General features: G+C 43.1%; 1 protein-coding gene across 5 annotated transcripts in view; it reads right to left on the reverse strand.

Annotated features, from left to right (window-relative positions):
* grh (grainy head) overlaps nt 1-14,923 on the reverse strand; it is a 92,795-nt gene that overhangs the window by 4,600 nt on the left and 73,272 nt on the right. For 3 of the 5 annotated variants that reach the window (XM_034321619.2, XM_034321618.2, XM_034321617.2), the window contains 10 exons: nt 13,030-13,390; nt 12,563-12,946; nt 8,900-9,159; nt 7,592-7,760; nt 3,922-4,033; nt 3,510-3,604; nt 3,191-3,361; nt 2,886-3,071; nt 1,605-2,057; nt 353-417 (listed from right to left, as the gene is read on the reverse strand). In XM_034321619.2, coding sequence (XP_034177510.1) covers nt 353-417; nt 1,605-2,057; nt 2,886-3,071; nt 3,191-3,361; nt 3,510-3,604; nt 3,922-4,033; nt 7,592-7,760; nt 8,900-9,159; nt 12,563-12,946; nt 13,030-13,390 — 2,256 coding nt within the window. The remainder of the gene's footprint in view (nt 1-352; nt 418-1,604; nt 2,058-2,885; nt 3,072-3,190; nt 3,362-3,509; nt 3,605-3,921; nt 4,034-7,591; nt 7,761-8,899; nt 9,160-12,562; nt 12,947-13,029; nt 13,391-14,923) is intronic. The other 2 variants (XM_034321620.2, XM_034321621.2) reach the window with 2 other exon arrangements.

The raw sequence follows: 14,923 nt of genomic DNA on the forward strand, positions 1-14,923 counted from the left end.
ATAGAAATAGAAGACTTAAGGAAGAGTGGACAGATTAGCGGATTAGTCGGTGGATTAAACGAGAAAGCTCGTTTGAATCAGTGTGGCCAACGAGGAACCTCGTGTTCCTCAGATAGAACGAATAAAATAGAAGAGAAGAGAAGAGAGATCCATAGGTACCAGAAGTTTAGAGAGAATATGTATATTGAATAGCTCGTATCGAAGAAGTTAAGGGCGTGTACGGTACCGGAAGTAGGGATAGACAGATAGAGACTAGCAAACCAGGCGGAGAGAGTCAGGCAATGTCACCGTTATGGCATGCACTACGTGTGGGCGGTGCATGCAAGTAAAGATGACACTCTACTAAACTTACCCCTTTGTGTTTTTGCGATAGAGGTTATTAATACTCGAGGATGCAATTTTGTACTTTGACTCAATCTGTAAAATAGAAAAAAGTAGAACATTAGAATTTTGATAGTGATTGCGGACCATCGGTCGTCGTAGGCGGTTTACCAAGGAGGCTCTTTATTGCGAAGCGACGCGACGCATATCAGAGATAGACAAATAAAAAAAAAAAAAAAAAAGAGAAAGACACACGAGGGGGAGGAAGAGAAAAAGAGAAACAGGGGTTGCTCGACAAAAAAATCCCCCTATCTTCTATGATAAAAGATAATATCAAAAATAGATGAATTTTGATTTTTCCACCCCCAATACCAAAATTCACTCATTTTTAATATCGTCCTTCGTTCTTATTTAAGAAAAGGGAGACGAAACGTATGAAATAAAAAATCGCGATTGTAATAGAAAAAAAAAAAAAAATACCACGTTCTTTTCCACTTTTTTCTGCCACATAACAACGTGACCATATCTGCGTACAGTTGGTCAATAATCCAATGTGAATGGCACCTCTAACGTCGAAAGCATTGATCTCGCGATCTCAGGGGTTAATGATATCTATCGTGTGCGTGATCCATCGCACTCGTATCGTATTAATTAATGAGGATTTTGGAGGAGTGATGCATGCGCGTTAATATTAATATCAGCGTAATGGAACGGTGCAACAGGTATTAATAAATGGTGTGGTATGCTCTCGCATGCATAGCTAATACTTATATATATATATAATATATACGTATATACGGGTGTGTTTCTTGTATATCTCGTGTTACTCTCGCGCATCACTCATTATTCATACCGGGGGCACTAACGTCAAATCGAACACGGCCACGTAGAAACGTGATAAATTGGTCGCGTCAAGATATCGCCGGTTAACGTCGCGAACGTCGAAACGTTCCGCGTGTCGCTTTCTATCAGGGATTTGTTACCGTACAGGTTTCGAAACGTTCCCCTGTACGGTATAAATATAGACGATGGAATCGAGCAATATCGTACTTTCGAACGCACCCGGGCTTAACGCGCCTCTACTTATGTAACGTTTCACATTTGTTTCCGAATACTATCGTATCACCGTACGGAATATTCCTGCCCTTTGTGGAACCGTGCCCGGACGATTTAAACTCGTCAGGTTTCAAGGAAATTACATGTCCAAGGGATGCCTGACACGAGTGTGTGTATGTTTCGAACAGGTGTCGTCGCGATAGAATTAATCCTTGATTTTTTCTTACAGCATTCAACAGTCCCTGGACGGTCGGCGGTGTGACGTGTAACGGTGTATAGACGTCCTCCGACTCCTGACGGACGTACAGCATCACCCTTTCCTCGGTGTCGGCCGGCCGTAGATGGGGTGGTTGTTGCTGCAAGTGTAGCCTGTTACCAACTCCGGATACAACGGTGCCAGTGAGACCAGCTTGCTGCACTCCCTGCAGCACCGAGCCCTGCAGCTCCTGCACCTGCATCAGCAACGAGTCCTTCTTGTCGTGGAGGCTAGTCAGATTGTCGGGCGGAAAGTGGTTGTGGAACTTGAGGGCCGGCAAGCTGGGTCTGCCGCAGGCAGGATAAGGGCTGCTACCCCCTGCCTTCAATCCTCCACCCTCACCGTTACTCAGGGACGATGTGTCTGTATCGCCACCGCCCCCGCCGCCACCTCCGTAGAAGCCCGACAACTCCATCGTCGAGAACTGTCGTGGAAAACAAGAAACAGATATGTTTTTTTCTTTCTTTTTATTCTATTGATTTTTACGAGCCTTCTATGGAAACCGCGTGTACCCATTTTAGAATTCATCCTTTCAGAAGGGGGTGTACTTTTTCGGCATGATGGCTTTTCTGCTTTGTTCAAAAGGAACGCGAGGAAAAATGCCAACTCCCCGCGTTCCTTTGAACAGAGATTCCGAAAGTGCTTCGAAAGTACACTAATTCGCTTTGAAAGGTTTAAGGAACAAGCTAGAGGGTTGCAATAATTTTGCAGCGATCAAAGTTGTCTAAGAGAGAATTTTGTATTTCATAATTAAAGTGTATCAGTGATTCGCTAATCTGCTGGGTACTATCCTTTCACGGAAATTGCTATTGTTTGTTATGGCGATGTAAGAGTTGCGGTTAGTGGAGAGTTTTGGCGGTGTTGAGAGCAGAGGATTGTGGTGGATACTACGCAGACATATCGTGCCTGATTTCTCATTGCATTTTGTTAGTTTATCGTTAAAGACAACCTTGCTGGTCTTGACATCTCGTGTTCAGACAATTAACACGTTCACGGAACGTTTATTGCGATGTGATTTAATTTCGTGAATTGAATTCGTGTGTGTGAAAGTGTCCGTGAAGATGTTAAACGTGTTGCAAGGTACATAGAATATTCTCTTAATAAAATACTATCATGCTCGTGTCTACATAGTTGAAAAATAAAAAGAGAAGACAAATACAGAGGAAGGTAATCGTTGTTTGCAAATATCAAGTTCTTGCATATTTCTATTTAAATTTGAACAGCTCCTTCGATCAGAAATCCTGACAAGTACCTTGTCTATAGTGTGCTCAGCCGGTGGCGAGAAAAGAACCGGTGGCTTATGAAGATCCACCATGGAATAAAATTCACTGCGCTCCGTGACGGAATGGTACAATTCGTCCAGTTTTTTCCTCCCGGTAGCCGTCATTTTTCTCTTCGCTGCTCTCCTTTCCTCGTCACGGGTCTTCCTTTCGGCTCCCTGAATAAACATCCACGTATTTATCATTTTACAAGAAAGAAAATACACGATGCCAAAATACATCCAAACAACATCTGCCAGTAAACTCGTTGATTCTATCGAATAAAATTCAGTTCTACCTTATCGCAGAATACTTTGATCTGACAATATCCACGATGCGAGGGTGGCGTGTACGTGTGGGCGTGCGGCGGTGGTTCCTCATAAGTGTCCACCTGAATGTGCAAAGGCAATCCTTTCACACCTTTCTGACTGGAGAAATCTGTGCTGAGACATTGCACCGCAACGTTGATCTGCAATAATATAGAAAAAGGATATTTAAATAAAATCAGAAGACTGAAGTATACCGTGGTGCAACGAGGCAGTGAATAAGCACGGGCTCGTATTAGATCCTCCCATAGATTGTTAGATGCAAATGGAAATCAAAGGATCCTCTCGTACCTTAGCCGAGGACTCGAGTGGGTTCCAATAAACGGCGATCGCATTGTGCGCAACTTCTTCTATGCAGCCCACCAATCCCACGCTGTTCTTCGTGTCTGTAATGGTATAGATTATTATAATAATCGCAAATCATTCTTTGACGGTTCGAAAAGGGCGCGATTCCTTTTAGAAACGTTCCTTCGACACGATCTTACCGAGAGGCTATTATCCTGTAACGAGCAGCTTGCGCAAAAATACTTATAATCAAAAATTTATTTTATCCTTCTATTCTTTTTATATATATTTTTTTTTGCATCGCAAGTAAAGTGTGGATTAATTATAATCGTAATTGGAACAAGTAGCCGAGGCTGATCATTTGTTTTCAGAAGATTTAATGAGATCAAGTCCGGGTAATTCTGCACGCTTTACTTACCGGCATCCAGGATGCGTTGCTTGACAGAATGTTGCCTTCCGTGCCAGAATTGCCACGCCTTAATCTCGTCCTCTGGGCTCTTCTCCTCTCGGAACATCAACATTACCACGCTCTGCGTGACAAAACATCAAGAAAATGTTATAAGTACTTTATTAACCGCGATATGCTGTAAGGGCAGATGAATGACTTCCGGTGACGCGCTTTGGTCCCGGATTTTTTCACAATTCCAGCAAAGAATCAAACAGCTTTTTGCAATTCCATTCGTTAAGAACCGGAGAAGTTTGCTTTATTCATGAGTCGTATGGACGATTAAATTTTTTTTTTTTTTTATACTCTCATATTGCCACTATTATTTGCGCTCTATTTTTTAAGGAATCGCAGAGAAATATCAGTGATATGTTCGGAGGCAACACCTGGTATCTGGACATCTAAATAGCCAGCTCGAGGTAATAATGATTATACGTGAGCGAGCTTGCGGTAAGACAGAAGGTGATCATTACGATGCTTTGATGGAACGATAAGCTGGTAGCAAATAAAACTAACAATAAATTAGAAATAATATTAAATAAGGTAGGTATACATGGCACACCTGTGCTTTAATGCTTCATTTTATCAGCTTGCAAAATTTCTTTTAAATAAATGATTAAGTTATCGGTGAAAGGGATAATTTAGAAAATTAACAATAATAATTACGCTTATCAAAGACACCGATCTGTCGAACAGAATCGAACCTGTTGAAACAAACATTTTTTATTGGTTCATCGTGCAATTCTTAGCAGTCTATAAAACTTTTTGTTAACGCGACACCGTTTCGTACGACGAAACATTATATCCCGTAATTACAGAGTCCTGGAACTGCAGCCACGATCGACGATCGCAATTTTAATCGAAAGACGCGGTCGCTCGGTTAGGCGAGGAAAAAAAAAAAGGACTTCCAACTGTCACGTGTCTCTTTCTCTCAATTAATCAACATAATTGCACCCCGAGCGTAACGGCATTTTTTCACCAATGAATCACGGGACACAGTTTGCGAACGATAAAGAAATGGGAAAAAATCGGCTCGAAAACTCGGTTATCTTAGGATAGACGGCCATTTATTGGGAATTAGCAGTGTCGAATGGTGCAATTTATGCTACTGGATTATACGGTATCGGCTGATTTATACGATGTGCGTGTGCGCCCGTTCGAGCGTGTCTCTATGTTCCCTAGCGATGCCACGCTCACGCGAAATTCGCGTTTACCGTGTGTCAGCAGATTCCATCGACCGGTAGAACGTTCCATTACCGAACGTGCATTGTCTGCCTGGCCATTGATGGATCATTGAAGGCAAATGATACCGGGGGACGAGCGAGGCGTCATTATGCGTAAAATTCGAAAAACTTCGCGTTCGATATACCACAACCTTCGTCTCGATGTCGATGCTGGAATCTATAATCTCCGTTACATAATTACACGCTACCGTGTGATTTATGACGCGTGTAATCGGCCCGCCACTCGAATGCACTTCTGCCGACCAACAAACCGATAATCTCAACTTTCCATTCGAAATGGTCGCCGATCGCGTTTTCACTAACATTTAGGTAAATTCATTTAAATCAGGACTAGTCAACCCGTGGCTCGCGGGCAAGGTTTCGAAAAAAATTGCAATTATTAGCCAACCCGTATCTAAGATTGAAAATCTTGAGAAGGGAATTAAAGCATTTAGACCAGTGTTTCCCAACCTTTTTGTGCCCTGCTCCACTTAACCCTTTCTAAAATTCTTATACCCTTTATGTAACGTAAACATAATTTTTAATATTCAAAAATTGAATTGTTCACTGAAGAAATCACTAGGAAATTGTTGAGGAAATAATGGAGAACCGAAATTCGAGTAGGAAATAATTTTAATCAAAGATTTTTCTATATTATTTTAATTATTAATAATTAGACGACTGAGAGTCGTCTTTCGTCCATTTTCGAATTGCCACCCTTAACAATCAAATTGCCCCCCTGTGGGGCGTGGGCTCCACGTTGGGAAACATTGATTCAGACTTTCTGTCACTTTTGTACAGGCCAAACGGTAAGAAATCTCAATGAATATCTGAATTTCTTTTTTTCTTCTTTCACTTCCGGTCTGACTTTAAAGCGAATCTCGCTCTACTTTTACCTAGTTCTTATTTATACGCGATCCTTGGAATTTCGGTGCAATTTCTGATGTAGATATTAACCGAAAGTCTTTTGAACCGACAGGATGCATCTGAATAGATACTTCTATCGCGTGTGTTTATCCAGTTCCTTATTGTCCGTAGCCGCGCGATCGGATAAAGTTTAACCTTCTTGCGAACCAGTTACACGTGTCCCCGAGGCGTATTTCGCGGGTTAACGTATCCGGCGAGGCAGCCACGCCGTACAGATTGCCGACAAATAATTCAGAATCAGGCAACCGTTGAACGCTGGTAGGCGATGAAAAATCCATCGGCAGCTCGAGCCCGTCGACGATAACGCGTGGCTCGCGTGAGCGTGACATCGGTCGTCGCGACAGAATCACGCTCGACTAAGCAGACCGGTGTGCACGCATGTTCGCCTGCTACCCGACGGTTAAGGGATTTTTCCTGATTCGGGTGAATGGGCGAAGAATTGGCCTAGGCCGGGGAAATACGGGTTTATCGGCAGCGGGAGAGGTTAATGGAGAGGAAGACGGGGAAAGTGGTTAATAAGGAGGAATCGGTTGCAAGAGCAAAAGGATAGGAAAAAATGGTAAACGGGGTAAACACACGGAAGCGGAGGAGAAAGTGGAGGGTTCGAAATTCCTTCGGGAAAATTTTTAACCGACTCTCGGAGAACATTTGGAAAATTTTCATGGCAAGATAAACGTAATAGGAATTTGAAGTTTGGATTGGTTCTTTAGTGTGTACGTGAATGTAACTAGCCGGTCACGCGGTTGAACGTTCGATTAGCAATTAACGAGGAAGTCGTAACTTCTGCTAGCCTGGCGAGGGGAAAAAAGAAGAATCGGCAGCTTTATCAGAATGGAAATTGCTAACGGTGCGCTGTGCTGCCAATTAGGGCCGCGAGAACAAACGACCTCGTCCGACTTCTTCTTTTCGATTCGACCGGCTTCATAGGCCGCGCGAATTCTACTACCGTTCGTAGGAGTTTGCAAACGAGCTTATGTATTATCCTTATACACCGTGATGCAGTTCAAGAGGAATACCTTATTGATTCGTTCGTACGTCACGTTTTTGCTTGTAGCATCATTGCAAGTGGTGTTCATTTTTTCAGTAGTATTTCGTGTATATGGTCAGACATATAATATAATACAAGTTACTAAGAACATAGACACTTAATTTTTCAATCTAATTATTTAGTTTGGTATTTTCTATCATTGATTTAATATTGAGACTATTTAAAAGTTTCTTTCTTTTGTCATTTTTTAAATACAGCGGTACCTCAATATACATAAATTATTTGTGTGAATTTTGCGTCATTTGTTTAAACAGTGTTTAAATTATTTTACAAAACAGGAGTTTGTTTTTACATGAGAACGGATTAATTATATAATATTTACATTACTTCTTATGGGAAAGTTTGATACGTCCAAATATCAGGAACGGATTAAGGTCGTATACCGAGGTACCACTGTATTTAATTTCATTGAAAGACGATAAAATGTTATCATAATTTTTCTTACCTTAACTGTCTGTCCAGCTTTCAAAGTGGGTTTGTCGGGATCGGGAACATAGTCCAACGTGATCCCATAGAATTGACCCTTGTTGATATACGTGATTCTGTCGTCCTCCCGACGCTGCGACGTGCTAATTGGTGACTCCAAATGGTACTTGAATCCATAGGCGGAAAATCTGCGTTTAGATATCAAGTTATCAAAAGAAAAGTTGAGTCATTCCATCTGCGCTGATTATAAATATGTGTACCGATTAACGTAAAAGCTTATTCATTTACGTTTGTCAGCGGATGAACAAGCAAATCAGTATCCGCACTATAATTTTCATACATTAAAACACAATTACCGGAAAAATTAACTTTTTTTTTCTTACCACTGTGTAAACAAAACTTGAGCTCGATTAATTTCACGATTATGCGAATAATTACGAATAATATTCTTCGTTGATCAGATGATCAGCATTTCGTTCTACCTTCCTAAAATGTCGATTAAAATTTTCAATAGATAACATCGATCACCAATTGTTCTATCACGAAATTACTCGCAACATTCTTCGGTTGCCCGATAAACATTTACGGTCTCGTAGAGGCCAGTTGTTGGCGAAGGTATCCAATGAACGAACTGGCTACCGGCTAGCGACGCTAAATATAGAGCCGCGAAACGCGAAATAAAAGGCGATTACCCTTATCCGAAGGAAGCGTAGCTTTTCCAAACACGCTGGCTATCGTCGGCGAACCAGCGAGCTTTTCGCCTACAGAGCCGACCTATTATCTTTATCTATGCGACGACACGCGTCTTGCTTTCGTATTCGTAGCGTTTCTTTATTTTTCAGTCGCGCCGGTCACCAATGGAGAACAACCAGGACAGTGCGGTGCATACGAGCCGATAACCGAGCCTGGCCCAGGTGAACGGCCTACGAGACTCTGCTCCTGTTCACCGCCTACCTAGTTCAGCCTTATTATAACTTCTGTACACACTTGCGGCCGCTGATCTTGCTGGTTGATCCTACTGGGGAGCAGCTTCCTCGACGGAGTAGATTACGTTTCAACAGGATATCGTCGAGTTTCAAATGGTTTCAGATTGTTTTAGGAAGTTTGCTTGGGTTTGAGGAGGTCTTTGATTAAAACTTGGATTTTTCACTATTTCTATTATCGAAGGGTGAATTTAAGTTTGGAAAAATTCGACGGAAGTTTGGTTGAGTTTGAAGGGGTTTAGATTTTGATTAAGAAATTTGGTTGCACTTTGGATTTTTTTTGGATGATCTTATCTTTGATGCACTCTGCTATAAAATTTGAAGAAGTCAGAAATGATACTCACATTTTTGGTATCTGAATCTTGTCCGCGTCGTTCTGTCTGCCGAAATCGTGCCAAGGTCGCGACCTCGGTGGATTCGGGTTAGGGTTCGGTGTGGTCGCTGCCGAGGACACCAGGGCTCCGCGTTGCACCTGCGCCTGTGCGTGGCTCTGTTGCAACTGCAGCTGCAACGGTTGATGGTGTATCACTGCACCGCTCTCGAGGACCACAGCGGCTCCTGCTGCCGTTCCACCGGGACATAATTCCGTGTAGTCGAAAGATGACTGCAGGAACAACAAAAAAAGCTCACCGTTACTAAAAAGAAAATTACTCGAATAGCTTAATTAAGAGTCTTAAAACCACTACTCGAAACTCGTTGTTTCGAATAAAAATCTCGAGTGTAATCGAACGTTGCATATTAACGAGAGTTTGTTAAACGTTTCCTTGATCCCCGACACGTATGACTGGCGAGGTGAAAGTGATTATGCCCAGTTTAATCTTACAATGTAACATTTCAATTTACTGAAACGGCGTTCGGGGTTCTGTTTCTTTTCTCCTCTCGCAATTACCCGATTAAATTACAGGAACGTGCTAACTGATAGCATCCAGCTAACGTTCAATCTCTTCGAGCAATATACTTAATATCATGATTGCATTAATATCGAATTAACCCATTAGCTCATTGTACCATAGTACCTGCAGGGAAATACAAGACTTTTTCTGATAAATAATAAGCAAATCTATAAACGAATAAAGATCGATTCATTCGAGTACTCGAATTTCGAGTCAAACAATGATCGATCGGTTGAGCCGAGTCGAGCGCTTGAATTTGCCGAATTACTCGAATATTCGAGCTGAAAATTCATCTTCAAGTAAATCGAAGTAAATCGAGTAGTTGGATTCTTTCGAGTAGCTTGTTTTTTTTTCAAACAGTTCGTCGATTTCGAGTAATTCGGCAAATTCAAGCGGTCGACTTGGAAATTACGAATACTCGAACACCTCTAATTGCGAAGCAGCCCTAAGAAGTAGCCAGAAGTGCAAGCACTTCCGCGAAACAAAAGCGGAAGTAGCAGCGGCGCGGTAGAAATAAGCCGGCGTTGCGGTCTCGTAAAATTGTCCGGGTCGGCCGCACGCTTCCAGCGGTGGTTTCTTAATAAACGGGCCCTCCGAATGCTTTATTCACTCGTACGTCTTCATGCGAGGCCTCCGTGTTCTCATTCGTTGGAATGTAACGCGGTTACCGCAGCTCGTTTACTCGACCTGACGAACGGTATCGCGGAAGCGATCCATCCATTCCACCAACTCGAGGAACCATGCAGAACTAACCGGAACGACCAACCCACTATCGCGAACATTACGAATAATAATGTTTAACAAAGTTTTCCTTCGATCCAACGGAGGTAATTCGCGCAAACACTACGCCTCTTTCGATGCTATCAATTAATCCATCGGATATCGTTCTTAATTCTTTTTCTATCGATCGATTTGCTTAATTGCGTCACAAATCATTAGATCTCCTCCTCCTCCTCTTCGTCGATTTAATTATTCTTCTACGCGCAGCAACTCCTGTAACGTACACGTGTCTCCACGTGATTTGACGTACCATTTTATTGTACACGTATGAAACAAATTATGGCGCGTTTGTTATTAGTTTATTAGTATCGCCTTTTTCTACCTTTCGTCGCGTCGTTTTGGAACGCTGCGATTTCCGTTTCGCAACAGATCGTAAGTTATCGAGCAAATTACAGGATCCATTGAAGGATCATCGGAAAAGTTGAAGTGTTCGATTGGCAAGGCGAAATTATGAAGAGAAAGAAGAAAAAAATTGGAATGCTCGTATCGATACGGCTTGTTCGATTAAACGTCGAATAATGATCGGGTTCGGTTATAACGATTATTTTACGCTATAATATTGCGAGATTGCTTTACCCCGGTGTACTCCATTGATCGGCTACTTTTCAGTAGTTCTCCGTCGAAACAGGTTGGCTTTTATAGTTTCGCTACTATTTATCATTCTACTAAACGAATAGTTTAGAAAATCTAAGAGTTCATAAAATAATAATTGCAATTCTAATCCTGTCTTTGTTCCAATCCATTAACCTTGCAAATTACACCGGCTACCTACGAATCACCGAATCACGGGGCTGTAAAATTCAGCGAACCGAAAACTTGCGAAACGACGGAGGTTAGAAAATTGAAATAAATATCACCGGTGAAATGATATTTAAGCAAATGAACGTGAAAATGAAACGTTTGTGTTTTAAATAATTATAGCGTACGGTACCGGTCGATTCGAAGCTTAGCAAAGTCTTTAGGAACGATTTTTCTTCTTATCAGCCGTGTAGTAATGTCTGTAAAACCGTGTAACGACTATTATGCATTAGTGTTACGCGCGTGGGGTCGCACGGATGGAAAATCATGAAAGATTTAATCCGTAATTACAAGCGAGAGCCAGCTGCGTTCGACTTCGTCCCGGAAGTCATCGATCGCCGCGTAGTCTATCCGAAATTATCTCTCTGCCGTAGAAAGAGGAAAGAGGAAAGTTCTAGCTGTAACAGGTCGTGGATGAAAATTTTAATTACAGCCTCGTCATGATTCTAGCTGGACGAGCGCGATCCGTCGCGTCGCGTTTCATTTTTAAACGACGCGTGCAAGCAGAGCAGAACGGAACGCGTGCTTTCTAATTCGTAATGTCAACCGCTAATGCTAATGACTTAACTCGCACGGTCGAGCCGCCCGTTGCACCCGTCGGACGATTAATGTTTCCGGAAGCGGCCGATTACCCGCGACAACCGAGCATGCGTGGGAGTGACGAATCGCTTATGGTCCGGCGCGGATCGTTGGCCGTTCGACGGGCGCGAAAATTATGCGAGATAGCTAGCCGCTAGCTGGCAATTTGCCTCGGCTAACTGGACGATACCATACATATGCAATTAATTAATGTTATCTAATCATAAAAATTAAACGCGATAGAATTTTCATCGCTTTGATCATAATGGAAATTTTACAATAAAGATCACTCTAATTGGCACGATAATTAATCAACATAATGACTTTATGTAGTCAGCATTAATCAATGTTTTTCACGGTCATAATGAAAAAATTGAACACACTAATCTCCATATTATTGTTATCGATATCGTTACATAAATTCTGTTTCAATTTATCTAGCAAAAAATAATTAATAACACATCATTTTTAGTATAACTCCGTTGAATCGTAACGTTACAGAATCATGATACAATGCACGATTCTCATTGAAGGCAGGCAAACGTGTCAGATATCCCTAATAGATATGCGTTGCTGATTATGTAAAGCGGTTGGTATCGTTAGCAGGCCGTGTTAGGTTCTGTTCCAGCGAGTGCGCAGAAAATGATTGCGCGTGGAAGAAGTTATATCTGCGAGATGGGGCAGCGATAACGTTTAATGGTAGGTGTTGTCCGATTAATTTGTTGCTAGCGATCGGAACATCTTTACGGTGTATGGGCACGAAATCAACGCCGATGGAAAGTGATCAACCAGGTAGAAAGTGCGCGTGCTGTATCGAGGATGAATCTAATCGCGTGTATCGACTACAACTAAGATCTCCATGAATCAACGAAGATCAAGATCAAAAGACAAGGTAGACGATTAGATTGGAAGTTAATCTATACCGTCGATGGAATAATTATTTCGATTGATACTAACCTGGTGCAGCGCCGTGGGTGGATGATGATCTTGCCTTGGTGTGACAGCGTCGGCGCCGATGCCAGAGTCAGGGCTGGGAAGATCAACGGTCAGGACTTTGCTGCTGCTCGAGGACGAGCGTATCGCGTGTGTCGTCGCGTAAGAGCTTGGCACAACCTCGTACCTCGTGTACGAAGCGGTCGTCGTCGACAACGAGGAGGAACTGGACGACGCCAACGGTGGTAGAGCGTCACCGGTCACGTAGACAGCCGTCGCCTCCTGGTGCAATCCGCTCGGGTTACCAGCATTCGCCGCTCCTGTCGCCGAGGTCGACGTGTACGCCGTGGACTGTAGCCGGGGACTGCACGAGCTGTAGGGGTCGTAGGGGCTTCCGTATTGTTGCACCTGTCGATTCATTACCGATATTAAATATTAATCATCTTCGACAAAAATGAAGGAAAAAAGAATCATACTGGATCATCTCTTACCTGTAGCTGATGTTGATGATGATGGTACATGCCCGGTGGCGTGGGACTCTCCGGTTGGGCCTGTTTGTGCCTTTTGCTGGGCTGCTGTCCGCCTCGCGACGAGCTCAAATCCTCCGGTTCCCTTTTCACCCCGGTGATACCGGCGCTCGACGAACCGTCGTGTCTAAGGGACTGCGGGCTAAGCGGAAGCGGAAGGCCACCCTGCAGGCTCTGCCCGGGACTGTGGGACTGTTGGTTGTACTGATGAAGGAAGTGGTGTAGCTCCCCTCCTCCGGCACCTTCGCCACCTTCCATCCGATTCGTCGAACCGGAACCGGAGCCAGGCGCCTCCTGCACCAGCAGCTTTTGCCCCATAACACCCCTTCAACAGTCCGTGGAGAATCGACCTTTATACCGGTGCTCTTTCTTTTCTGCATTCGAATTCCAGATCGATCTTTCGAATTCTGGGATCGATCGAGCCAAGTACTCGTGTCGAATTCGTTACGTTTAAAAAAATATTAAAATACGACAGTTTATTTATCTAGGAAAGAAGAGAAAAATCGTCGGTTTCATTGACGAGTCAATCATCGTCATTGTTTTTCGGAAAGATTGATTTCACAGTTTCTCTGATACGATAATTACAGCCTTTCACGGACGATCCTTCTTTCCAACGTTCTGCCTGAATCTCTCCGCCTCGTGGGAAGCTATTATATATAAACGTTAATATCGTATTAGCTAACGAGCAGAGCAATTTATTGTGCAGAGTAGTATTTACGACGAGTCAGCGTAGAGCCGCGATCGACAACGCGATGTCGACGGTACATTTGTCATCTCGTGCCTCAATGACGATATCATCGGGCCGTGTATAAAGTATAATTAATTCATAGATTTTCAAGGTCCGTCACGGCGAATAAATGCGTAATGTGTCTCATCAATAACGCTATGGCGTGGCTGTTTTGCAATACCGGCATTTCTCGGGAAAAATCAGATAAAGACACCTCGGATAAATATCAATGGTCTCTAATCATTACTAAATATAAACGATAAGCACCGATACGTGCATTCCTTTACATCGATAATCAATTATTCAGCTATTAATCGTTGTTTTCTCGCTATCGACATCCGAATAGAAATCACATTGGATATCTATTCGATTTCGAATAATTAGCCGCAGTTTCTCATGAATCGAACGTGAAATAAAAAAATCAATTTCTCCCAGTTAGTCTGATTTCTTCGTGAATGAGAGTCTGGGAACTTACATGACGCATTATCTTGTTTTCAACGAGCCGAAGGATCGCGTTCCATCTGCCGAACGCTATGGCAATAAAATTTTCCGGGCGCGGAAACGCGATTCGTCGAACGGTCGTACACGGTGGATGTGAATCGAGAGGATCGCGGGGCGGCATTATGCGAAGTAGTTAACATGTTATATTTAGCATGATAATACGTATCCACAATACAGGGGACCCTTATAAACTGCCAACGCTCTCGGTGCATACGACAGCCTCTCGCTATCCCCATCCTTTTCTCTCTTTTCACTATATTTTTCTTCCCCCCACCCTCCGCCCTTTACATCTCATCCCTTTTCTTCCCTTTCCCTGTTATGTACCGTCCTTGCCGGTGTGCCAGGTTCACCGGTCTCTTCTTCGGTTCTCCTTTTCTTCCATCTTTCTTCCGGCACGAGAAGAGAGCGGGTACGCGTCTCTTTCTTGGTCGCTGAACATCGCCACTGTGGTACCCTACCCTACGGTCAGATGCTCCCGTACAATGGCGCCTTTTTTTTTTTTTACACTTGATACCTGATCTCTTCTCTCGTCTCCTAACCCTTTCCTTTTCTATCTTTCTTCCTCCGTCGATGCTAAAATTCTGTCTGCCCGGCGTCGTTTCCAGGCTGGAGATCCTCTTCTTCTGGTAG

The sequence above is a fragment of the Osmia lignaria genome, chromosome 12 (assembly GCF_051020975.1).
Source record: "Osmia lignaria lignaria isolate PbOS001 chromosome 12, iyOsmLign1, whole genome shotgun sequence".
In the NCBI taxonomy this organism is placed as follows: Eukaryota; Metazoa; Arthropoda; class Insecta; order Hymenoptera; family Megachilidae; genus Osmia; species Osmia lignaria.